This window comes from Pipistrellus kuhlii, unplaced genomic scaffold (genome assembly GCF_014108245.1).
Source record: "Pipistrellus kuhlii isolate mPipKuh1 unplaced genomic scaffold, mPipKuh1.p scaffold_m20_p_3, whole genome shotgun sequence".
Classification (NCBI taxonomy): Eukaryota; Metazoa; Chordata; class Mammalia; order Chiroptera; family Vespertilionidae; genus Pipistrellus; species Pipistrellus kuhlii.
Window position 1 is genome coordinate 182,670,458 of NW_023425529.1, and position 26,069 is coordinate 182,696,526.

General features: G+C 48.3%; 1 protein-coding gene across 10 annotated transcripts in view; it reads right to left on the reverse strand.

Moving 5' to 3' along the window:
• The window catches only part of TENM3 (teneurin transmembrane protein 3), a 367,962-nt gene that overhangs the window by 40,694 nt on the left and 301,199 nt on the right, over positions 1 to 26,069 (reverse strand). For 6 of the 10 annotated variants that reach the window (XM_045588987.1, XM_045588983.1, XM_045588985.1 and 3 more), the window contains exons 12-17: positions 16,406 to 16,432; positions 14,814 to 14,834; positions 13,691 to 13,837; positions 4,337 to 4,553; positions 2,668 to 2,787; positions 1,295 to 1,556 (exon numbers count right to left, since the gene is read on the reverse strand). In XM_045588987.1, coding sequence (XP_045444943.1) covers positions 1,295 to 1,556; positions 2,668 to 2,787; positions 4,337 to 4,553; positions 13,691 to 13,837; positions 14,814 to 14,834; positions 16,406 to 16,432 — 794 coding nt within the window. The remainder of the gene's footprint in view (positions 1 to 1,294; positions 1,557 to 2,667; positions 2,788 to 4,336; positions 4,554 to 13,690; positions 13,838 to 14,813; positions 14,835 to 16,405; positions 16,433 to 26,069) is intronic. The other 4 variants (XM_036456870.2, XM_045588986.1, XM_036456867.2 and 1 more) reach the window with 3 other exon arrangements.

Sequence of the window (26,069 nt, forward strand, 5' to 3'; positions counted from 1 at the left end):
GCTAGCTCTTCCTTCAGAGCCTCTGAGCTTGCTCTCTGCTCTGCCTGGAATGCTTCTCTTTGTAAGGGTTATTCTTTCACTTAACGTTTCTGCTGGAATACCGTGTTATTGAAGGGATCTCCCCAAACCACACGTTATAAAATTGCTCTCCAACCACGTTCTTTAAAAACAAGTCTTACAACCTGACACGTCTTTGTACATTTGATGTTTCTCTCTCCCTATGAGCTGGTAAGCCCTGGAGGCAGATGCTCCTCCGACTGGTTCCTGATCTGCTCCCCTCAGACAGCGCTGGTGCAGAGCAGGTGCTCCATGGATACTTGAAGAATGGGTGTGCTGCTGTATTTTGAAAGTTAAGTACTTTTTCTTAGCTTTTTATGAATGAAGTCCATTATTATGGTGCCAAATGTCCTGCCTTTAATATCTGAAAGTATTTCTTAAAAAAAAATCTAAAAAATATTTTTATTGATTTCAGAGAGGAAGGGAGAGATAGAAACATCAATGATAAGAGAGAATCATTGATCGGTTGCCTCCTGCATGTCCCTTACTGGGGATCAAGCCCACAACCCGGGCCTGTGCCCTGACAGGGAATCGAACTGTGATCTCCTGATTCGTAGGTCGACACTCAACCACTGAGCCACGCCGACCAGGCTGAAAGTGTTTCTAATTGGTAACATATAGGAAAGAAGACAATGCCCAGGTAGTTCAGTAGATAAAATAAGTAGTGAAAATCTGACTGTTTCAAAGAAAATTGTAAGTTTTTTTTTTTAAAAAAGTCTTGTTAGAATAGGACTTTATGAATTATGTAACATAGAGCTTAAGACAGGATATCAAGTTTTAAAAATATTATCTTGAGAAAATTAATGAACATTTTCTGTCAATAATCAAACAGTGAGTTACTGAGCAATGACCTTGGGCAAGGCAGTCAGGAGGTCAGGTACCTGTAGGCACCAAAACCTTTTCCCAACGAATGAATGATTTCACGAGCAGGGATGTCATTGCTATTGCATTGAGGTTGTTTTTCCATCTGACTGCAACTGCTACATTTATTCAGATGTAGGCTGGAGGAAAATAGGCCTTTAAGAAATAACAGAGATCCTACTATAACAATATCTATCTAGTGCCTGCATATGCACTCACCACTCCCCCATCATGGCCGCCCTCCCCCCCACCCCCTTCTCTAGTTCACTCTATAAATGGCGAAGGGCAGCTCGGAATGTTGCAGCCCCGTTCACACAGCCCTCGGACACGGCGTGACCGGACGCGGCTCACTGAGAAGAACGGCTGGCATACCCACCTGCGTCTCCGGGATGATGGGGCTGTCTTCGGGGGAAGACCGGAAGAAGGTGGATAACGGCGATGACACGATGATGGGGTTGGGCCTCACAAACCCACTCAGATCACAGCTGGGGATGTCGTTCTCCTCCTTCTTCATGACCAGCGTGTCCATGACGTAGAAGACGTTCCAGGGGATCCACACGGTGTGGTACTGAGTGAGGAACGGGGATCGCTCAAACACCAGCGTGAGAGAGGCCCCGCCGTTAGCCACCAGGTCAAACCTAATGGAAAGAAGAGACGCCTTGTGAATCACTGGGTCCCGGGTAACGACTCCCCGTCCATCTCGTTTAACCTCCTCCAGAGAGTACGCTTGGCAAAGAAAGTTGGCTTTTCTTCCCCACTTTCCTATGAAATAATTTCAAATCTACAGGAATATGAAAAGAATGATCCAACAAACGCTCGTCTACCCTTTACGTAGATTTACCAATGTATTTACATTTTTCCACTTTGACTTTATCATCTACCTCGCGTCTCCTTTCTCAGGACCACCTGAGCTTAAGTGGTACATAGTATGCAACGTCACTCCAAAATATCTCAACCAGAATCCCCCAAGATAAAGAACTTTCTCGTACAAAACCACAACACTGTCATCATGCCTTAGAGAAGGAAATCACCTGTTAAAGAATGACATGAATAGGTGACTCTAAGTTTCTGCCACATGTACCACATGTCACAGATTTCTGGAGCCTAAACGTGGTTGTAATTCTATATCACAAGGGACAATAAAACACGCTGGGTGATTGAAGAATGTCTAGTTCTTTTTGTTGTTGTTATTGTTTTTAGATTTTAAAATATGTTTTTATTGATTTCAGAGAGTAAGGAAAAGAGAGAGAGAGAGAGAGAGAGAGAGAGAGAGAGAGAGAAACATCAATGATGAGAGAGAACCATTGATTGGTTGACTCCTGCACATCTCTCCACTGGGGATTGAGCCTTCAATCTAGGCATGTGCCCTTAACTGGAATTGAACCCAGGACCCTTCAGTCCACAGGTTGACACTCTATCCACTGAGCCAAACCAGCTGGGGCAAGATTGTCTAGTTCAGCTTCTTATTAAAAAAAAAATTATACATATAAAATTAATTTTTCACAGCGGAAGTGAGTAGGATAGAGAGTTAGAGACATCGATGAGAGAGAAACATCAATCAGCTGCCTCCTGCTCCCCCCCCCCCCCCCCCCCCATTGAAGATGTGCCCACTACCAAGGTACATGCGTTGACCAGAATCAAACCTGGGACCTTTCAGTCCACAGGCCGATGCTCTATCCACTGAGCCAAACGGGGTTGGCTAGTTCTGCTTCTTAAAGTACCCCAGAGACTGCACTAGGACGAACTCACATGCCGTCCTGCCGGGTGATGGTGTAGCCGTACTCCGGGTAATGGAAGAACGAGACGTTGACGCCAATGAGTGGCGTTCCGTCCGCCGTCAGCACTTGGCCTCTGATGACGGACGCGAGGCTGTGGGAGACGCAGGAGAGCCATGGTGAACAAGTGTGTCCTCAGCCCCACGCACGTTGAGTTGATGAGAGATGATCCCACCTCCGGTAACATCACATGCAGCCCTTTGTCTCAGAAGCCAGACTCCAGAGGCGCCCAACTCTGTGTCCCTTTAATTCCGAGTGACCCACCTTCTCTACACGCCGACGTCTGGCCCTGGGTTTTCAATTCCCTGCAATCTGGTTTTGGAGACTTACCCAAACCAGTCATTTAGAGATGAGTTTTAAAATGATAAACTGCCCCCGTGCTCCCATCAGCCCTATGTCTGTGCTTACACGAAGAAAAGCACACTTTCCAATTAATTCCGAGGCGATCTGTAAACCTTCAGGGGCGAGCCGTACAAGATGGAGGGGGCAATAAGGAACATTCGTGCCACAAATTTTCATCAGCCGCTGGGCTCGCCGCGTTAACGAAATGCTGCAGACCCCGGAGTCCGGAGCCCATCGCCCCTGGGCGCCCCCTCAGGCTGGTCCTCAGCCCGCACAGCACAGCCCGGTCACAGCCTGCCAGGCCTCCCTCCACCCCTCAGCACTGATATCACCGGGTGAGCCTGCTAAAGAGGGAGTGCACTTCTCTCTGCCTTTGGGTCTTCTCGTGGCCTCTTCTGAAACACTGCCAACCGGGCCAACCCCTAAAGGACCATGTGCTGCCTCCCTAGTGGGGTGTCTCGTCATGGCGCGGGCCCCGAACTTGACAAAGTACAGAAATTGTGTCAAGGATGCCCGCAATGCGGAGTTTGGGGAAGACTTGCTGGAAGGGGAAAAAGCTGCTTTAGAAAAAAAAAAGCGCACTTTTCTCGTTTGCACCGCCAGCAGCAACTGTGCAGGCTCACTCGGAATCTGTGCCAGCTCACTAGAAAGCCATGTCAGCTCCGTAGGAACCCATGTCAGCTCACTGGGAACCCAGGCCTGCTCACCAGGATCCCGTGCCAGCGCACCGGGAACCGTGCCAGCTCACCAGGATCCTGTGCCAGCTCACCAGGATCCCGTGTCAGCTCACCGGGAACCTGTGTCAGCTCACCAGGATCCCGTGTCAGCTCACCGGGATCCCGTGTCAGCTCACTGGGAACCTGTGTCAGCTCACCGGGATCCCGTGCCAGCTCACCAGGATCCCGTGCCAGCTCACCGGGATCCCGTGTCAGCTCACTGGGAACCTGTGTCAGCTCACCGGGATCCCGTGTCAGCTCACCAGGAACCAGTGCCAGCTCACCGGGAACCCGTGCCAGCTCACTGTGAACCCAGGTCTGCTCACCGGGAACCAGTGCCAGCTCACCGGGAACCCGTGCCAGCTCACCAGGAACCCGTGCCAGCTCACCAGGAACCCGTGCCAGCTCACCAGGAACCCGTGCCAGCTCACCAGGAACCCATGCCAGCTCACTGGGAACCCGTGCCAGCTCACCAGGATCCCGTGTCAGCTCACCAGGATTCCGTGTCAGCTCACCGGGATCCCATGCCAGCTCACCGTGAACCCAGGCCTGCTCACCAGGAGCCGATCGGAGAGGCCCTCTCACCTCTTGTTGAAGGGGCTCTCGCCAGGGATGACGTGGGTGCTGTCGGCGCCGGTGAGGAAGCCGATGCGCTCGTAGAAGGACTTGGCCGCCTGCTGGGATGGGGACTGCGGGCTCTGGCTGATGACATCCTGCGGGTCGGGCCGGCCGCGGCAGTACGGCTGGCTCTGGCAGGAGCTCTGCAGGCAGCAGTCGGGGTCCATGCAGTCGGTGAGGCCATCTGCGGAGAGGGGAGTGGTGAGGTGTGGAGAGCGCTCTGGTTGTTGGCTGGTCTTCCCATCCCACGCTGTGTCCTCCCCCCTCCCCCCACAACCTGGTCATTCCCAGGAGGTCCACACTCTGGAACCCATGAAATACAAACACGACCCTCGCAGCTGCTCTTGTTGAGAGTAAATGCTTAGATTGGAGACGGCTAAGAAGAACATGTTGATTCTGAGCAAGACATAAAAAAGGACCAATGAGAACAGTCTCGGAGCAGGTGAAACAACGTGGACTAGCTCTGTGCCATCGCTCCGGCCTCTATCCTTCAGGGAAAACGCATGAGGAGGAACCACACTGTGTGCGGTGAGGGCACTGGCCTCCACGGGCGCCGTTCTAAGTTGGGAGAGGCCCAGGAAGTACCATCTGTGGGATGAAGCCAGTGCAAACCAACACCACCGAGATGAGGCCAGCCCACCACCTCCCGGGACACCTGCTCTCCCAAGGAGGGTAAAAGCATGCTCCAAGGAAAATAAAGGCATCTCTCAGACTTTAAACAGGAGCCTGGGCCCCGGGTATGCCTCCCCATAATGGAGATATTAATTTAAAATGTGGCAAATGTAAAGATGCTGCCTATCGGAAACAATGAGACACTATCACAAAAATAGTGATGGCGGCGTCATGCAGCCATGGACAGGCTTTGCCTATGCCTTCTCCAGGAAGCCACACTCAGTGTTCATGTAAGCATTTTGTTTGAAACATATCCACCAACCCGTTAGTGCTAAGGCTGCTGCACACCCCCAAGAAGGATCGAGCTTGCAACCCGGGCACAGGTCTGGCCTGGGAACCGAACTGTGACCTCTGGCTCATAGGTTGATGCTCAACCATTAAGCCCGGCTGGGCTAAGTTCATTTTTCACTGACCAGTTGGTACGTAAGTGTTCACCTGCCTGCCAATTACATTTCTCAATCTTCTAGATTAATAAAAAGCGTTGGTTTTTGAAGACTTTAATCACTTTTGGGAGGATGGATAAAATAGTTTTAAAATCTTCAAACACATGTATCAGGTCTTGGTGTGACTCTCCTATGGCAAATCAGTTAAAAGTATCTAGTTGACCTATATATTTTAATTACACAAGTATTTAAGTAAAAAATAACTTTTATTAAAAAAAAATACATTAGCCATTTTCTCCTTCCTTCCTTCCTTCCTTCCTTCTTTTCTTTCCTTCTTTCTTTTTTTTTTTTTCTTTTTTTCTTTTTTTCTTTCTTTCTTTCTTCCTTTCTTTCTTTCTTTCTTTCTTTCTTTCTTTCTTTCTTTCTTTCTTTCTTTCTTTCTTTCTTTTCCTTTAGGCTGCACTTATTAATCCTATATAATAAAAGCCTAATATGTTCATTTGACCAACTGTTCATTTGACCGTTCACTATTATGTGCACTGACCACTAGGGGGAAGATGCTCCGACTAGTAGGTTAGCTTGCTGCTGGGTCTGGCCACTCGGGACTGGGAGAGATGGGCCGGACACAGCCTGGAGCACCCCCGTGGTCCCTTCCTGGCCCCGATCATGCATCGGTGGGTCCCTTGGCCTGGCCCGCACCTTCTCACAATCCGTGATCCCTCAGGGGATGTTGGAGAGCCAGTTTTGGCCCAATCCCTGCAGGCCAGGCTTCAGGACCCCACTGGTGCATGAACCCACGCACAGGGCCTCCAGTAGAACATACGCGTGCCCTTCGTTATTGACAGCAAGCTGAGACAAAAGGAAACAGACTACATGAACTGTGCTGTGCATCTAGAAGTGCGTGAACAGCAGCACGAGAGGTGAGAAGCGGAGAAGGGGGTCCTGGCTCAGTGTGCTCTGCCTGCCTGAGGAAGACAGTAGGAGCCCTTGTGATTTCCCCTGACACCCATTCCCCATCTGTGGGCAGTAGACTCTCACTGGGTCCCCATCCCTCCCCGCTTCAGTCCAGGCGCACAGCCCTGCATGTCTGCATCAGGAATGGACACATGACCTCACTGGTGTGACTGGTATGGACACGTGACCTCGCTGGTCTAACCGGAGTGAATTTCAGGAGCGACCTGCGAAGAGAGCCCTGTCCCCCCGCAGCTGTGGAGCTGCTATTATCTGGGAACCAGCCATCCCAGAGGACGCAGAGCCAGGAGCTGGAGGGGACAAGGAGAAGGTCCCGGGGCATCTTTGGAGTGAGCTGCACCTGACCTGGCCTCCTGGGGTCTTCAGTCCCAGCAGCAAAGCCTTCCCTTCTCCCTCTGCTGCCTGAATTCAGGGCTTTCTGTCACTCAAAACTGGAAGGATTTAGTTCACCAGGACACAGTAATCACAGGACTTAGTTCATCAGGAGGCAGCAACCACGCCTCTCTCACGGCTGTCCTTGTGTTCGAAGGGAAAGCTTACAGGGCGGAGTACTTGAGTCACAGTGATGGTGTTGGACTACCTTTCCACTAATATTTTAATTTCTGTATGACCACGATTTCCATACACATGAAAACATGGTCAGAACTGCCCACAGGCAGATCTTACGACCTACTGCTTCCTTGCGATAGGTTTTCATGTAGATGTCTGTCATACACCTAAAAATGTGTCGCTAATCTTCTGACACTGCGTATTAGTCCTTTTTTTGGGGGGGGGGGGAATAAAATCATGTTTTAATAAATTCAAATGAAACTGAACTTTGAAACTTAAGATGAATTCATCGAAATATTACTTTCTTAGCCAAAAGGCCATGGAAATGAGAGATGTCTAAATATTTCTCCATATTTCTAGTGGAAGAAAGATGACACTGTGCTACAGGCTTGTTTTTCATGAAGATATATTCTAACAGTGACATTTCCCCTCCATCTCTTTCAAAGGAATAGGAGCACTGTTGCGATTCAGATTTTAAAGTAGTCAACTGCTGAACCATTGCCCAACATCACTACTGACTTCAAAACAACCATTAAAAACAAAAACACACACAAAACTCCATGGATTTAGAATGCATTTGGCACGGGAGAGCTATTTAACGCAAACCTCTCTCAATATTCTTGCAGGTCTCCCCTTACATTCATTCTTCAACATGAGTAAAAGCTAGTCAATAAAGTACTTCCACGTACTGTATTATGCTGTATGCCCATTATTCTGATAAATGAAGGTTTACCCGTTCTCCACTCTCTTTTCCCCCACCACACTCCCACCGTGGCTTCCTGCAGGCGCTGGATGGCTCAGTGAGTGACCAAGGAGGAGGGCTCGGATCCAGTCGTTGATCTTCGTTAGTTTATAAAAAGCACAAGTACATCTGGCATGTTGTCCGCCGGCCATAAAACTGCATGAGATCGACACCTTCTGAATGAATCCGCTGGGAATGCATTTTTACAAGCCTCTCTGTGAACATTGATCAGAGAAGGAATCTCCTTCTCAGCAGCCAAGATGCAGGGACACACTGCTTGTTATTTTTTTTTTTTTGGGTGGGTGGGTGGGGGGGTTTATCAGGAACTTGCCCAAGCAAATGAAGGATGGCTATGAATCCGGCTCCCATAAATGGGGGAAACAGTTTTCTTTCTTTGTCTGTGCTTCTAGGGCTGGGAGCTCTCTGGTACCACTAAGCAGATGGATTACTCATTTGCCCAAACATATATTGTGGCTAAACTGTCTTGGTGGAATAGCTTCTTAAAATCATCGAGATTTCATCTGAATCTCAAGAATATTAGGCTGGCTTAAATTTATATTGGTGTAGAAGCCGTAGCTAGTAGAATGAATCATAAAAAAAAATCTCCAGAAAATCAGAAATGTTCAGACGCACTGAACAACAACATCAATAGCAATTAAGAGCCTTCATCTTTTCAGGGTAAGCTTTGCAATATAAGCGGTACTTTGAGGTAAAGTAGATAATATCGTTTATGCTTTCACTCAACCTTTTTAAAAAATATATTTTTAGTGATTTCAGAGAGGTAGGGAGAGGGAGAGAGAGATAGAACCATCAATGATGAAAGAATCGTTGATGAGCTGCCTCCTGCACATTCCCCAGTGGGAATGGAGCCCACAAACCAGGCCTGTGCCTGCCCGGGAATTGAACTTGACCTCCTGGTTCCTAGGTTGAGGTTCAACCACTGAGACATGCTGGCCGGGCTCAGTCTTTGATATTGTTGCTCCAGTTTTCATTTTTAAACATGTTCTTGTCGTTTCTTAGGCTTCCATTGGGCTTTTAAACAGTGGATGGGAAACTTATTTTGCTAAGGGCCAGGCAATACATATTTTAGTCTCTGTGAGCCATTGAGTCTCTGTTGCAACTCTTGAGCTGCCTTTAGAGCAAGCACTAAAGCAGCCCAGCCATAGAAGGCATTAAGTGAATGGGTGTGATTATGTCCCAACAAAACTTTATTTACAAAGCCAGGTTTTAGCTGAGCGGTCACAGTTTGCCAACCTCTGGTCTTGCTTTCAAGTTTCTACCCTGCTCCATTTCCTTGTGCTTTTCCCCCAAATCATTCTTGATTTTGTTTGTTTGTTTTTAAACAAGGCTCACTTTGCCAGGTTACTAAAACTTTTGACTTCTCGTCTTCCCTGGTTACCCTCTACGCTGGCTTCAGGCTCTCACCGCCTGTCCATGTCTCACTCTTCTTTCAAGCAGCTTTGGCTATTTTCATTGGGTTCTCAAAACCTTCACATACTGACTGAATAAAAAGTCCTAAGTCTCCTTTTAGTGAATCTTCATATTTTACTCAAAAGATAATGCCCAGCCCCTACCCCACAATATCTGTTAAGACCCTCTATCCAGGCCCAGCCAGCGGGAGTGGTAGGAATTCCGGTGCAGTATTTTATCTGCGGACTTGGGAACTTTTAGTGGACAGGGAGGCATACCTTTCATTACTCTGTTAAGTCACTACCTGTGACATGCTTGAAATTCACTTCTTTACTACTGAACTGGCGTCACGTTCAATTCTCTTGGTTTGTCTTAGTGGCTTTCCTGGTGATTTTAGTCTCTGTGTCCCATGCTGGTGCCTCCCGGCCGATCATTCTCCTGAGCTCCATTTCCACAAGCTGCCTCCTAGGGTTTTCCACTCGGATAGCACCCAGGCACCAAACACGTAACATGCCTAAGACACCACATAGGCCATGTGCTCTTCTGTACTGCCCGCAGTAGCGGGCGGGCCCACCATCCACCCACCCGGTTTCTCTACACAGAACACCAATGTAATCATCGCCTCCCTCCCTTTTCCTCTGCACACAATCAATGACCAATTCTTCTTTTCTTCACCCCAGACATCTTTTGAATCAGTGTACTTCTTTCCATTTCACTGAAATTACCCTTCAGGCCACAGGGGCCTCCTTCTGACAAGATCTCAACACCAGCTAGGTTTCTCAGGTGCCAGTCTTGTCCTAAATATCCATTCTCTATGCCGTAGTTAGGGTAATCAAATCAGATTCCATTACTCCATTTCTTTAGCTGAAAGGCTTCCTTTCCTCGGTCCCCGCCTCCTTCTGAGTAGTGAGAACTCCTGAATGCAGCGTACAAGACCTTTCATGATCATCATTTCCTCTGCCCGGAGACCTGCTCTCACTCCCCACCCCGCACCCTTCCACACAGCTCAGCGGCCTTAGGAAGCTCCAAGAAGGATAATCTAGTTCACTGCTGTGTCCTCAGCATCACGTGGCCCAAGCCGGGGTACAAAATATTTGCCGAACGAAGAAAAGAGTGACTTTAGTTCCTAAGGATTGTGAGACCTGAACAAGTCAGAACAACGTCTTAAAAGCACATCAGAAACACCGACTGGTTTGCCTTTATCACCTTTACCCTACTTTCAGGAATGATGCCACTCCTTGGCTTTGCTTTTACTAAATAGGTATTTTTAAATGCTCAGTTGGTTGAACACCATCCCATGCACTGAAAGGTCACCAGTTCGATTCCCTGGCATGTGTTTGGGTTGTGGGCTCTATCCCAAGGTGGGGGCATGCAGGAAGGCAGCCAATCGATCTCTCTCTCTCTCTCTCTCTCTCTCTCTCTCTCTCTCTCTCTCTCTTTCTCTTCCTGTCAAATAAATAAAAACATATTTTAAAGATATTCTTGATTAAGTGGACATTAAGCAATCCACACAACTATAAAAGCATTAGAACAAATTATATGAAAGACTATCATTTTACAAAGGGAAAGTCCTTGTTTATGAAGACTTAAAATTCAGAATTCATCAACAAAAAGATAAATGTTATGAAGTGAACACTTTTGCATGACAAAGGACATCATAAACAGAGTTAAAAGATAAACCAAAACCTGAGATTAAATATCTGTGACACGCCTAACAAAGAGTTAATAAGCTAAATAAATGAAAATGAAAAAGGAAAAGTTAAGCAACTCAACAGAACAAAATGGGCAAGAGAAATAAATAAGCAATTAGCAAAAGAAGAAATACAAATGGTCAAGAAATGTATATAAAGATCATCAATCTAACTAGCAATTAGGGAAATGCAAATTAAAACAATAAAAATGGAGCTGTTTTGAGCTGTCAGACAAAATTCATATTTTTCATTTTGCTGGACGGCTTTGTTTATGGGCAGAGCAGGAACAGGGGACATAAACACGCTCATGCTGATGAAGTGGAGAGTGTGAAAGCCACTTACAAGGCAATTTGGCAGCAGCTATTGAAATTAAAAATTAAAAAACCCCTTGACCCAGCAATTTCACTTCTAAAAATCTGTCCAAGAGAAATATTTGTACATTTACAAAAAGATTTATATGCAGATGCCACAGACAGAGAAATACACAGATTCACTACAGATCTCTCTCTATACTAACAGCAAAAAGTAAGAAGCTATTGAATTATTATTTTCCCCCTTTAATCCTCATGCTAGGATATTTTTGTTGATGAATGAGAGAGACAGAGAGAGAGAGAGAGAGAGAGAGAGAGAGAGAGAGAGAGAGAGAGAGAGAGAGAATGAATTATCAGTTGCCTCCCATACATGCCCCAACCTAGGTATGTACCTTGACAAGGAATTACAATTGCAACCTCTGGTTATAGCTCAATCAACTGAGCTACCCGGCTAGGGTCAACTAAGTTATTTCTAAGGTAGTAGTGGTAACGTTAACTAGTGTACCCATATTTCTATTAAAAGAATGAGAGACGCCTACAGGCATTGGCATGACAAAATCCTCTTGGGTATACTCTTTGGCAGAATCCATTTTGGATTCCCTATCCCATTTAAGTTTAAAAACACAGCTACGGCCGAGGCCGGTTTGGCTCAGTGGATAGAGCGTCCGTCTGCGGACTGGAAGGTCTCAGGTTCGATTCCGGTCAAGGGCATGTACCTTGGTTGTGGGCACATCCCACGGGTAGGAGGCGTGCAGGAGGCAGCTGGTCGATGTTTCTCTCTCATCCATGTTTCTGGCTCTCTATCCTTCTCCCTTCCTCTCTGTAAAAAATCAATAAAAATATATGAAAAAACAAAAACAAAAACACAGCTACGCATGTAAGTTCACTGAAGAAGGAGAGAGATGCACACTGCGTTGCTGACGGTGATCACTCGTTGACAACGAGCATGTCCTCTCCATGCACGACCATTGATGCCAAACCTCCCCCCAGTGCGAAGTCTCTCACGGTGAGCCACGTGTGACGAGGAGGCCGGCTTCTGAAGAGGTCCTCCGCCCGGTCCATTTCTACCCTCGAAGCCCGAGGAGGCAGCTAACGGCAGTGGGCACAAAACGAGGGGGGCTCCTGGTGCCAGCCTGCATGGCCCCAGCTCCCCCCCTTCTCCAGCTCACTCAGAAAGTGCGGAACCCCGTGCTCCTCAGCAAGGAGCAGGGAGCTCGGGGGTCCTCTGCTTGTGAGCGCAGAACATGCGCTCCCCTTTCCTAGAAGGGGCTGACCGTGCTCCGCATTCCGAGGAGTCACAGGCTCAGACCACCCTGCTCTCTCCCCTGAAGGAGGATCCAGTAGTAACCTGGTACCCCAGACCCCCCCCCCCCTCAAATCACCTCTCCCAGGAATATATTGTCATGCTACGGGACTCCGAGGGCCCCTCTGTGTTCCGTTATCTGAGAGAACAGGGAGGGTAAAGGACAGGGAGGACAGGGAGGGTAAGAGACAGGGAGGACAGGGAGGATAAAGGACAGGGAGGACAGGGAGGACAGGGAGGACAGAGAGGACAGGGAGGACAAGGAGAGTAAGAGGGAGGACAGGGAGGGTAAGAGACAGGGAGGACAGGGAGGGTAAGAGACAGGGAGGACAGGGAGGGTAAGAGACAGGGAGGACAAGGAGGGTAAAGGGCAGGGAGGACAGGGAGGGTGGAGGACAGGTAGGACAGAGAGGACAGGGAGGACAAGGAGAGTAAGAGGGAGGACAGGGAGGGTAAGAGACAGGGAGGACAGGGAGGACAAGGAGAGTAAGAGGGAGGACAGGGAGGGTAAGAGACAGGGAGGACAAGGAGGGTAAAGGACAGGGAGGACAGGGAGGACAGGGAGGACAGGGAGGGTAAAGGACAGGGAGGACAGGGAGGGTAAAGGACAGGGAGGACAGGGAGGACAGGGAGGACAGAGAGGACAAGGAGGGTAAGAGGGAGGACAGGGAGGGTAAAGGACAGGGAGGACAGGGAGGACAGGGAGGGTAAAGGACAGGGAGGACAGGGAGGACAGGGAGGACAGTGAGGACAGGGAGGGTAAAGGACAGGGAGGACAGGGAGGGTAAGAGGGAGGACAGGGAGGACAGGGAGGGTAAAGGACAGGGAGAACAGGGAGGGTAAAGGACAGGGAGAACAGGGAGGACTGGGAGGGTAAAAGACAATGGGTAAAGCCCCAGAGGACTGCTTCCTGCTCCCGCTTCAACCACATCTTGCAACTGAGGATCCTGGGAAGACCTGCGTCTTCCGGGCTGTTGCTGTGAAAATATTGCTGAGAGCCCGTTCCAGGGCCCTGAACCCCGTGGCGAGGCCCACCGTCACCGGGGATTCGGAAAGGGGTGGAGCCCGGCACAGTGCACAGCACCTGGCGACCCTGCCCTTTTCCCGACAGTAACCAGCTCAGGGAAAAGAGCAAACAGAACCCCTCAGCTTTAGCACATCCTGCCATCAATCCAATCTGCCGGGATCGGATTTTGGGGTGGGGGGGAGACGGGTAGCTACGCACTTGCCACCGTACCTTCTACGCCCGTGCTCCGCACCCCGTGCCCTCCGGCTCCGCGCCCCCTACCTCCTTCGTTGTCCTTGCCGTCCGTGCAGAGGGTCTCCATGGCCACGTCGCAGCCCGCTCCGCGCCAGCCGGGCTGGCAGACGCAGTGCCAGCCGTTCTGGTCCAGCGTGCACCTGCCGTTGCTGTTGCAGAGCCCGGGGCAGCCCTCTGTCAGAGAGACGGAGAAGAAGGAGAGGGCGCGGGGGTTGAGCGCGGGGGGTTTCCGCGCCCCGGACACACAGATAAGGGACACTGAGTGGGAACAGGCCTCGGTCAACAGCACAGAGACTGTAATTGCACACGGATAGGAACAGCAACTTCGTCCACGGAATCTCATCCTCGTCCCAGTGGCATCTTTTGATTGGCCTGACCCCGAGACACCACTTACCTGGGCACGGCCGAGCTATAGGTGCAACGGCCCACTGAGTAGCTGCAGGCCAGACAAAATCAACTTCCTTTCCCCCCCCTTTGGCAAAGCAACAAGGCCGATGGGCTGATTGCATGGCATGCAAAAGCATCTCCGCAAGACAATTTTGGAACACCCACCCCCACCCCCGTCTCCTCCTCCCCTCTGGCCTAGATTTTTTTGCATCTGTTGTGAACAGATACTGGCCACTCCTTAGGTTGGACGTGCCTTCTGAGAGCGCCTTGTTGCTTTAAAAAAAAAATCCCTCTCAATTCAACAGCACGAAAGCGGGCACGGGGAGGCTCTGCGCGATGATGCCAGAACGAGGGTGTTCATTTTATCTGGCCCCAGAGTTGCCGTGTATTCATGTGGAATTACAGTGCGTCCGGTTCGCTGCACAAAGTATAGGCCAGGGTCAGTGACTATACTTTATGCCCAGTGTACACATTCCTCGTCACAGGAGAAGCAAAGCCCGGGAGGTGGAAGCAGCTCAGCGTCTAGTCTAACAAACATCGGGGTTCAGGCTGCAAACGGATGGGACAGGACCGACAGGATTTCCAACTCAATGTGGTAGCTGGTGCAGATCTGAGTACCGAGGACGGACGAAATGAAATACCAGGAAGGACCACAAGAAAACACCGAGAGACTCAACAAAAACACGGTAGTGACTGACGTGCTTCAAGACAGAGCGCGGAGTGATGTCTGGTGACAATCTCCCTAAGGCTTGTGGGCGGTTACCTTTATATCCTATCTTGTCTGCTTTTATGGGCAAGGAGGGAAAATGTGGGAAACGATTAAAATAATTTAGTATATCCAGAAGCTATCATTGTTTCAGTCTAACATGACATTAAAAAATAAAAATAAAAAAAAACATTTTTTTTGTTTTGCCAACTTCCTGACGATGGTCTCTGGCATGCGGCCCCCATGGTCTGCTCATGAGGATGACCCCCAGGGAGGCCCTGGGTTTGGAGCTATGAGTTTGACACGACACTGGCAGAAACAAGGATCTGAACGCTCGGACACGGGGAGGGTCACTGGGGATAGGTCAGACCTCTTTGGACAGAATTATTTATAATTTGGTATAAAATAGGCAGTAAAAAATATTTGGTCTAACAATTGGGGTTTGTTATTCAGCTTCTTAAAAACAGAATCTCGGGTTGGGGACAATACGTGAGGGGGTGATCTGTTTAAAGATGTTTATGGTAAGTCTGTATAAAAAGAATTATTCCTATAGCGGCTTCCCCTCCTCCAGTAAGAAATGACAAGGCGTCTCAAAGAGACCTTCTGCCCCTAAGATTAGCATTAATAGAAGGCCATCGGGACAGTCCTGGCGGGGCGCGGGAAAATCACTCTTAGGGACGTCATCGGGTCAAGAGGAGATGAGTTCTGCTGCTTCTTTTCTTTCAGACAATTGTTGTCTGCATTTCTAGACCATTCAGTCCCTAAGAGGTGAACTTTCTTTATGGATGCCTTTTTGAGTTAGTTTTGTGTTTTTTATTTTTTTTAAAGGGAAAGGAAGGCTGAAGTGCGGCACTAACTGGGTGTAACGAGGTTATTATATGAAAGCCTGGATATTGCCATGAGTCTTTTCATGTTCTAATGAAAAGCACGAACACGGATTCGGAAATAGGTAATCTGAGGAGAAAGGGAGAGAGAATTTTCTCTTGGGGGGGGGGGGGAGAGGGGGGGAAATGGTTTTCACCTATTTCTACCATAACTGAAGACATGAGAATCTGCTGTTTTCTGCTCAGCAGTGTCACTCTCTATTTTTATAGAACCCACGATATTTTAGTGTTTTTAAGGGAATAACAAAGCAGATTAGGATACCGCATGTATTTTGAAACATTTAGAAAAAGCCAAAGAAGTTTTCATGTAAGTATAAATGGGATTCCTCTCAACATATGTTAACCAAAATCTCTAGATTGGCAATTTCCTTTTCTGCGATAAGAGAGTGGGCCGTTGCGAACTTTAATTTAGAATTTAAAGCTCATTAGCTGGATTTCCAATAATGAAAACAGAAACAAAAGATAATAAGGAGACAGAAAACAGCAAATGCACCGTTATCTTCAGTTGTTTTTTTGCTTTGGATTCCGGTGAAGGCCTTTCGCGTAGGAATGAAATCCGTGATAACCCAAAATTATAAAAATGAGACACAGACATTTAAGTCTCACTACTGAAAACTCAAGGCACTTCACATCATTAAGCCTCACTCATAATTCACAAAAAATACTATGCATGAAAACCAACCTATTTTCATGGCTAGCGCAATCGGATACATGGTTCTATAGATAGATATGGAGAAGCGTGAACAAAGAGCAAGCATACAGTACCTTTAACTATCTTATCCAAATAGTGAGCTGGAGGAATCAAAAGGGAGAAAAGAACAGACAGACATTTCAGAAGGGTCACATGGGATGAGGAAATTTTCAGAATTTACATGCAAATCGAGTCACTGCGGCTGACACCAGACTCACATCACATGACAGATGCACCTCGGAGCTTCTCAAAATACAACCGATTCATGTATGAGCCCGCGCAGGCATGGCTTTTGCAAGCAGCATGTGCAGGTCAGCGACCACCCCTTTCCCAGGCCACTCAGAACATGCCCCCCCCCGCCCCCCCCCTTCTTCAAGTGGCCTCCATTCTTCAGGGCTGGAGAATTTTGGAAATTTATAACGATGAGATCTACAAATAATCAAACTTAATTTTTTGGGGGGCGGGGGGGAGGGAAGGGATTTGAGAAAAGACTTCTGTGTTTTAAAAGCCCATTTAGAACAGTAGTTGCACAAGGGTTCCACAGGGGGAGGGCGAGACCACAGCCCGGGAGGGACCGTGTCTGCGGCTCTGAGCCGGCGTTTATGTAATCTGCTGGAGCCCCTAGAAGCTCCCTGAAAATCCCCATCTGGACGGGGCAGGATTTCTGAGGGGATTCCCAGTTCGTAAGAATTAATAACGCCGATCGTGGTTGGAGAGTCAGCCTTTTGCTTTCACACCAGGCCCACTCCAGTTAACACGACCAAAATGAGGAACGCAATGGACTCTGGCCAGGATTAGCAGTTTTAAAGCAGGAATACATTATTTCTCATCTAATTAATCCCATTACTTGAGCGAACAGAATCCATTATGCAGAACTGTGGATGGCAAAAACAGTGGTGAGGGCAAGTTTGTCACGGAGCCTAGAGAACAGCTAAAGTGAGGCTGAAGTGAGGAAATACATTTAAAATATACAGAAGGTCAAAATGGGCAGAACACTTTAAACAGGAAGAAGAAGTAGCACGAGTTTTGCAAAAAATTAAACATGGGCCATGAGAAAATACATGCACTGAGCAAACGAGAGCAAGGTTTGGCGCGAGTGTCTTACATCAGTGACGACGATGAGGAGACGGAGAGTCTAAAACTAAGAAAGAGGGCAAAGCACCACCCCCAACTTGGCCTTGAAGAGTCGCACTTCCACAAGACCACAAACGCCTGGTTCTAAATAACAAAGACGGTAAAGGGAGAGGTCGGCATATGAGGCTCAAGTAACGGTTAAAAAATGATCGTTGCAACAACACAAACACCCTTTTTAAGCCACGGCGGGAAACGATCAGAAAAGCCCGGTGTGCTGTAAGAAGCCATGAGGCACGATAATCGGGAAGATACTACAGTGTATTTAAACACGGAGATGCCTGACGATGCTGACGTGCACATACATTGCCACCGGAGTGACGGACGCTGAAGGAGAGCCATGCCTACTCAGCACTGTGCGTGGTGAGAGCCTATTCAATGGTGCAGTATAGGCCACGGCCACCGCACTGACTCCTGGGGATGGCCTAGACCCGTAGTCAGCAAACTTCAGCTTGTGAGCCACAGGCGACTCTTTGGCCCCTTGAGTGTGGCTCTTCCACAAACACCACGGCCTGGGCGAGTCTGTGTTGAAGAAGTGGTGTTAGAAGAAGTTTAAGTTTAAAAAATGTGGCTCTCCAAAGAAATGTCAATCGTTGTCCTGTTGATATTTGGCTCTGTTGACGAATGAGTTTGCTGACCACTGGCCTAAATCAGTGGTCGGCAAACTGCGGCTCACGAGCCACATGTGGCTCTCGGGCCTTTGAGTGTGGCTCGGTGTTAGGGCCATTTCTTTAAAACAGACTCGCCCAGGCCGAAAACCGGCTTCTGCGCATGGGCCACGAAGTTTCAATCGCACTGGACGTGGGCACCTGCACATGGTATTTTGTGGAAGAGCCACACTCAAGGGGCCAAAGAGCCACACGTGGCTGGTGACTTGCCAATCACTGACCTAGACACAGACAAACAGTATGACATTCAGAATGCTAAAGATCTCTCTCAGCCTCAGCACAACAAGAAGATCTCAGAGGCCCAACTTGGAAGGAGGATAATCCAGTCAGAGACGCGCAGCATAAAATACAGACATATTCTCCACTGTGGCGACGACAGGACAGCCTGGGAGTCCAGGACACATTTTTATTTCTAAAATAAAAGTGCAGTGTGTGTTTCTAAATACTTTGTAACGCAGACTTTAAAAAGGATTCCCATGAGAATCTCACCAAAGCCATACGTAGGTATCATTCTCAGGTTATTCACATGCCATTTCCTGTAGAATGACAGGAAAGCTATCGTCTGAACATACATGCATGTTAAACCTATGTACTCCCATCAGCAGCTGTCTACACTGGCATGCGGGTGGCATCCCCTTTGATTTGATGCCCCTTCGTTGGCATGCCCTGCACTGTTTATTACTGATCACCCTGTCATAAAGGATTATGACCTTGACATAATTTTGAACATCATAAGACAATTTATGCAATTTAGTGTTTTTTCTCTCTCTCTATAGAAGCCTCATTCTAAAATTAGGACAAAACATTGCAAATATTTTATCCCATGTAGGAGAGTCCATTCATTTGAATTCTAACAACTCGTGAGCCTGGGCCAGTGGAGAAAAAGCAGTCTGTGTGTTCATGTGTCACATGTCATAGAAATTTGACATTGACAACACTTTTGAAAACCTGCTTCCAAGAAACTGTTTTTGAAAGTTTGCAGGTTTTATTCCTTTTATAGCTCGGAAATTTGGTGTAAAATTTACTTGTACAAGCGCCTCACTTCTTACACGCACCCACCCGAGCGAAACACCGCACCTCAGCCGGGAACGTGATTTATACGGAGACATTTCCAAAACAACAAAATAATATTTTTCCTGCGTGAAGTCAGCCCTGAAGCATCTGCCTTCTAGGGGAATGGTGCTCTGAGAGGAACCGCATTCTGTGAAGTCAGCAGTGCTGCAAAGTGCCATTGTAAGCGACAAAGCTCTGAACAGACAGCGGCAGAACCCTGTTTGGGAGCTTCCTCCCCGTTCAGAATGTCACGCCTGGCTGTGGGCCGCACCTGCATGATGGGAGTAACGGGGACACATGGGGCCGGCTGGCACACTGCGGAGGCAGAGTGCGCACGCCTGTGGGCAGAGAGGACCACTGCTCGCCGTGTGATAGAGGAGCTTCGTGGCAGTCTTTGCACATGGCGTGATTTGTTACGTTGGATCACACATGTAAACATGTTAGTAACCCATGTCTCCGTTAGATTTTTACTTCTTTTCAAAAAATGTTTGTATTGATTTTAGAAGGAGAGGAAGGTGGGGGTTGATTTGAGAGAGAGAGAGAGAGAGAAAGAGAGAGAGAGAGAGACCTGCTGTTTCCAGCATGGGCACGCCCTACTGGTGATAGAGCCCACATGGCGGGCATGTGCCCAGGAATCTCACCGGTGACAGAATGATCCTCAACCAGTGGAGCCACGTGGGCAAGGGCTAAATTTTCACTTCTTATTTGAACTCAAGGTCATAAGCAAAGTCACATTTAGTGAGTTAGTCTAGGACTTCCTAGACCCGTGGTCGGCAAACTACAGCTCGCGAGCCACATGCGGCTCTTTGGCCCCTTCAGTGTAGCCACAAAATACCACGGCCTGGGCGAGTCTATTTTGAAGAAGTGGCGTTAGAAGAAGTTTAAGTTTAAAAAATGTGGCTCTCCAAAGAAATGTCATTCGTTGTCCTGTTGATATTTGGCTCTGTGGACTAATGAGTTTGCTGACCACTGTACTGAACTAAAAAGAAAATCAGATCTATCTCAGCACTCTGATTTGAGAATGAAAGTATCTGAGAGAATTCTTAAGACTAATAAGCAAAAGTTATAACAAATACTTTTCAGACTAAATGAATATTTGGGTCTTTGGCATCATGAACTTGGTTATGACAACTAGTGAACTCGTCACTGAGCAGTATTACTAAGTCTAATGGCAGGAAACCATACAAATGCAATGCTGATTAGGTCAATGTCAATGAGTGGAATTTCTCACTATTCATCACTATTTTTGTGTTTTCATAAAATTTGTATTTAAGAAAAATGTGTAAAATGAAGACGCATAAGAATGTAAAATATACTGAGGGCTTCCTTTTGCTAGTTTTCTAGAAGACATCAGGGAAAATAAGGAACAACACTGAACATCCTTTGAACTCACCTCTGATAGACTAATTTATTTGGGAAACTCCAATAATGGCTCTTTTAAAGGTGAGTCACAAAGAGAGTAATTTTTCTTTATTCGTGGGTGGGAGTGCCCAGATGTTGGGCACTGTATAGGGGCACTAAGCTCTCCTGAGCCCTTTTCATGAGCTGAGACTTGCTCTACAGTCCTCTGTCCACTTCTTGTTTTCCACGGCTGATGTCTGTACACAGCACTTGGTCTATTTATTTCAGCTGATGAAAAAAAAAACTGGAAGCAAATTTAAAATTTAGAAGGTGCTGTGTCGAGTTTTCAATAACTACTTTACACTTTCTTAAATTCTTCACAGTATAAATGGATTTTCCTGGAACCCGTTTTTGTTGTTATAATTGTTATTTTTCCAACTATGTGTCCTGTTATCAGTTATAGTTCAAACTTTCCTGAATAAAAAAGTGACATCTCATTATTAAGACATCATCGACATCATTATTAATGCATCCACTCCTATGACAATCCAATCTCTTGGTGACAGAAACACAGATTTTACTTTCTCTTTATCACAGGGAAAATTTAAACATCACCGATTCTGCTACACACACACACACACACACACACACACACACACACTGAACAGCTGGAAAATGCTGTGGGAGGTGGCAGGGTCTGGTGCTTAAGAGTATGGGCTCGGGAATGGTTCACGAGGGTCGGGCTCTGGTTCTGTTACTTCCTCGCTGGTTCCCTCCCTGGAGTTTTAATAACGCCCACCTGCCCAGGCTGTTGGGCGCATTCAGAAGGTAAGGTTAACAGAGAAATTCCGCTTTGTGCCCGGCGGATGGTAAACAGTCAGTAACTATCAGGTACCATGAATTCATCGTGTCAACAAAGGAAGTTGGGAAAGCTGCAAACCCTCCGTAGCTGGACTCTATCAAGAGACTCGGAAGCAAGGGAGGGAGCTGGCCTTAAGCCAAGGAGCCTGGTGCTGCCAGTGAGGGCTCCCTGGGCTGGGAGGGGCTCTCTGCCCATCAGGCCCGCGAACCCCGCCTGCTCCGCCTGCTCCGCCTCCTCTTTCCTGGGAACCTGGTTTAGGTGGACCAGCCAGCGCCCACAGTGGGACAGCTCCGCTTTTCTCATCCCCTCTCTCACTAACCCCCCGCTGGTCTTCCACTCTCTTCCCCATCAGAGCGAGATCGGGCTTCGGGCGGGGAATAAGGAGCTGTCTCGGGGTGAAGGGCCGGGGAAGTGCGGATCGGTAGTTATTAAAAAAGATACAGTGCGTGGGGAATAGAGGCAATAACACCGTCACCACGAGGAGCGGGCCAGTGGGAATATATCGGGGGACACGGTGTCGAGTATGTGACTGTCTGACCACTAGGAAGCCATATACAATAATACTGGATGTAAACGGTAATGGAAAAATTAAAAACAAAACTTTAATTAAGAAAGGAACACATCACAACGTGTCCCTGTATTATATGTGTCCCCTCCTTAGTCATCCCGTTTGGGCACAGGGCACCAATCCTTCCTCAGGAAGTGCACACCTCTGTGCCCATTGTCACTTCATCTGCCCCCAAATTTAGAACCACAAGTCACCTTTACAGTAACTGCTTCCCAACTCAGATACCAACACTTCACACGTTACGTGCGTAGTTCTGTCCTTATATTGCCCTTCTGCTGAAACATGTTCATTCTGGAATGTTCTGACCAGAAGCGATGGGATGCAAATGGCTAAATTTTGCAGCAGGAGGGTGTGTGTGTGTGTGTGTGTGTGTGTGTGTGTGTGTGAAAGAGAGAGAGAGAGAGAGAGAGAGAGAGAGAGAGAGAGAGAGAGAGAGAGAGAGAGAATCATTCCTAAACCAGGAGGAAACCCACGCCCTACTCCGAGTTGTTTTCTCGGTAGCCAGTGGCACTTCCAGTGGGTGCCATGCTGGTACGTGCAGCCAGGACTGCCCATCGGGCTGTTCCCAGGCACCCACATGGACCCCAGTTCAGGGGGAACGCACCCGGCAGGAAGGGGTAGGGGCTGTGCTGTTGCCCCTGAGACACTGTTCTCTGTGCAGCGGCAGGGTGACCCCCCTGGCACATACCCAGCCATGCGTTTGGCTGGATTGCTCCCAGGCCCGGCCACCACTACGGGGACTCGTCCGAAAAGCCGAGACTTGGCGTGTCTGTAAGAAGCACTACTTGGCACTTCCTTGTCCACGTGGGGGCTGATGAATGAACACCTAGTGCCGTTAACGCACAATTAGATCACGTACGTTGAAGCACATGCTTTCCACGTGTGCATCTGTAAATATTAATTCTGGAAAGGATAATCGTTCGGCGCCGTAACAATTAAGCAGCTGTAACCTGTCTCCTGCGTTAAGTGATGGAGCCGCAGGCGAGCTGGGCAAGCAGATGGTCTTACCCACCCAGGATTAACGTTGAAGACTTTAAAAAAACAACACAAAAAGAGGTGTTGACAAATCAGAAGAAGCAGGCATAGTTCTCGTGCAAATCGGCCCATTTGCAATGTAGATTACCCTGAGAACTCATTTGGTGGATGGGGAAATCAGGCTCTGCTGTTAAAGGAAGGCTGTGTTATGTTGGGATGTGGTAGATCCCCACCAACACAGTTATTTCCTCATTTCATTCAACCAACAGGGTTCAATGGAAACGCAGCTGGCAAAGGACTCGTATTTATGGATCTGCTCTGACTGCTTCTTGATTTATCCAAGCCACATGTCTGTTCAACCCCAGAAAGAGTAGCCAGGTTCCAGATAGCTGCTCTCCGGCTTCCCGGAGGCGCTCAGAGAGGAGAGAGCGGGCCAGCACCCCGTTGCGAGGAGGGGCAATAGAGACTGGCTCTCCTCACCCTGGATGGGAGCAGGGAGGATGTTAGATGTGAACGGGCAGAGGAGCCGTAGCTTTTGCATGGACTAACACCGTAACCTAACTTGTATTTCCAAAATAGGCGGCGGGTGTGTGTGTGTGTGTGTGTGTGTGTGTAAGGGAGAGACTGTTTTAAGATGAAAAGAGGCAATTTTCAACTTCATATTGAAGAAAAAAACAGAGGTCCATTCCACCACTTGAGAGGATTCTGATGTGCCCTGTGGGAGGGAATCATCACAGTCCTTGAAATCGTGGCACACTTCCTCCACCCTGACATGGAACCACATGCAGAGGCCCGCCTTTTTCTTTATCCCACTAGGGCCCTGGTCAGCAAACTGCGGCTCGCCTGGTCTCCTCAGTGCACCTCCCAAGTGCCAGCCCCCCAGAGCCCCCCAGTCCAAGGGAAGTGGGAGGGAAAGACCCTCAATGGACAGAGGCCAAGGCCTTCCCGATGTGCAGCTTCTCCATGAACACAGGACCGCATCGCTCACGGCCCCGCCAGACCTGACAGGGGGCCGGTGCAGCCAGGGGCCTGGAGCCAAGCTTCCCCATGTTCCGTGAACACCCCCAAGCCTGCAGAAAGCAGGCAGGGGGCGCTAGAGCTCCTTTCTTAGCTGCTGAGTCACACTGCCAGACAGGAGGCCCAATGCCCCCCAGGTGGCCCCGGGCAGGTGTAAGCGCCGCCCTGTGTCCACTTGGTAAGGGGAATGATAAAGCTTGAATTAAAATGTAAAAATACAGATTCAGAATGTCCCCATGCTATAATAATTACTATGAACATGACCACCAGTTTGGGAACATGACCAAAGTTACACAAAGTACTGATCTTGTAATACAAGTGAAACATTTCTCAGAGTGTCTCCTCCCCCCTGCGCCCTCCAAATGGTCTCCCACTTTTGAAACTGAACAATGAAAATATGACCCTTTCACCGTCTTCCTGAGAAAGAGAACACCAGAGCGGAGCTTGTCCCCGGGGGCAGTTTTGGTCTTTCTCTCACCCCCTGTGGGTCAGTGGGAAACTCCCCACCTGTGTGCTGAAGGGTGAGCTGAGCGCGGGGCGCCTAAGTCTCCTCCGAACACACCGAGCATGTCTCTGTGATCAACGATAATCTTGTTTCCCATGCACTAAAGCCTTCGCATAGAAACAAACAGCTGGTCTTTTGTAGCTTAGCGGAATTAGGATTTCCCCGAGGCCGGATTTCCATTTGAATTGCCCGAAAGTACATGGAATCAATGTGGCCCGATACACAGCTCTGTGGCGGAGGCGTGAGCGGGAGGAGACGCCACACAGGCTCCACTGGGCTCATCACCAGGATTTTATTTATTTACTTTAAAAAAATTTATTATTTAAAAAAATATATATTTTATTGATTTTTCACAGAGAGGAAGGGAGAGGAATAGAGAGTGAGAAACATCGATGAGAGAGAAACATCGATCAGCTGCCTCCTGCACACTTCCCACTGGGGAGGAACCTGCAACCAAGGTCCATGCTCTTGACTGGAATCAAACCCAGGACCCTTGAGTCTGCAGGCCAATGCTCTATCCACTGAGCCAAACTGGTCAGGGCCATAACCAGGATTTTAAACAGCAGCATCTCCCTAACCCCAACCGGACGACGGGTTGGGCAGAAGCGGGCTGACAGTGGTGAGCCCGCAGAAGTCTCTTCTTGTACCCCTCAGTAATTATTGTACTATTTTCTATACAAGCAACTGCAATCCTACTTTTGTCCACCCCTGTATGATTCACGAGAAGAAAGTTATGAACACCCTAATAAAAATATAGGAACCTTGCCCAGTTGGCTCAGTGGCTGAGCATTGACCGATGAACCAGGAGGTCTCGGTTTGATTCCTGGCCAGGGCACATGCCCCGGTTGTGAATCCCCACTAGGGGGCATGCAGGAGGCAGCTGACCAATGATTCTCATCATGGATGTTTCTCTCTCTCTCTCTCTCCCTCTTCCTTCCTCTCTGAAACCAATAAAATCATATGTTACAAATAAAATATCAGGAGCCAACCCTTCCAGATAGATGGTATGTTCAGGGGATACTACAAATTCATAACCTGTTTTAGCATCAAAATCCCCACGGTTTTGTGAAAAGCATAAAAGGCAATGAAGACAGGAGGATGACGGACGGCGAATAGCCTTTGCTTCCTGCGGGGAATCTCGGTGTGCTCCTAACTGTTTAATTTCTCCTTCGTCTCTCTTTCAATGAAGCTCCCGGGTTGTATTCAATGAGCGACTCATCCTATGAAAAAAGGAAGAAAAAAGCCCGGCTGTTTAGGAGGAGTCTCTCCTAACATGGCAGCTCCTTCCAGCCGAGGCCCGTGCTGAGGCAGCGGACACACACGCACAGTGACCGTCCGCAGTGAGAACACACGCAGCCCGCTGGGCTGTCTAACCAGCGCCCCTCGGAGGCCAGCTTGACCTCAGGGTCACCGTGGACAGATACCCAGGCGTGTCTAGGGGACCCCAGGGGGACCCTTGACTGCCAAAACCTGGAGCAATACTTCTCATCGCCTGACAGAGCAACAGCAATGCTTTACAGGTTCTCTACGTCTTCACACGGGCCCGCTTCTGGGATTGAAGCTGAAATAAAGTTCACTGTGGTTACTTACAGGGGCTACAAAAGCAGCAAAACAAAAT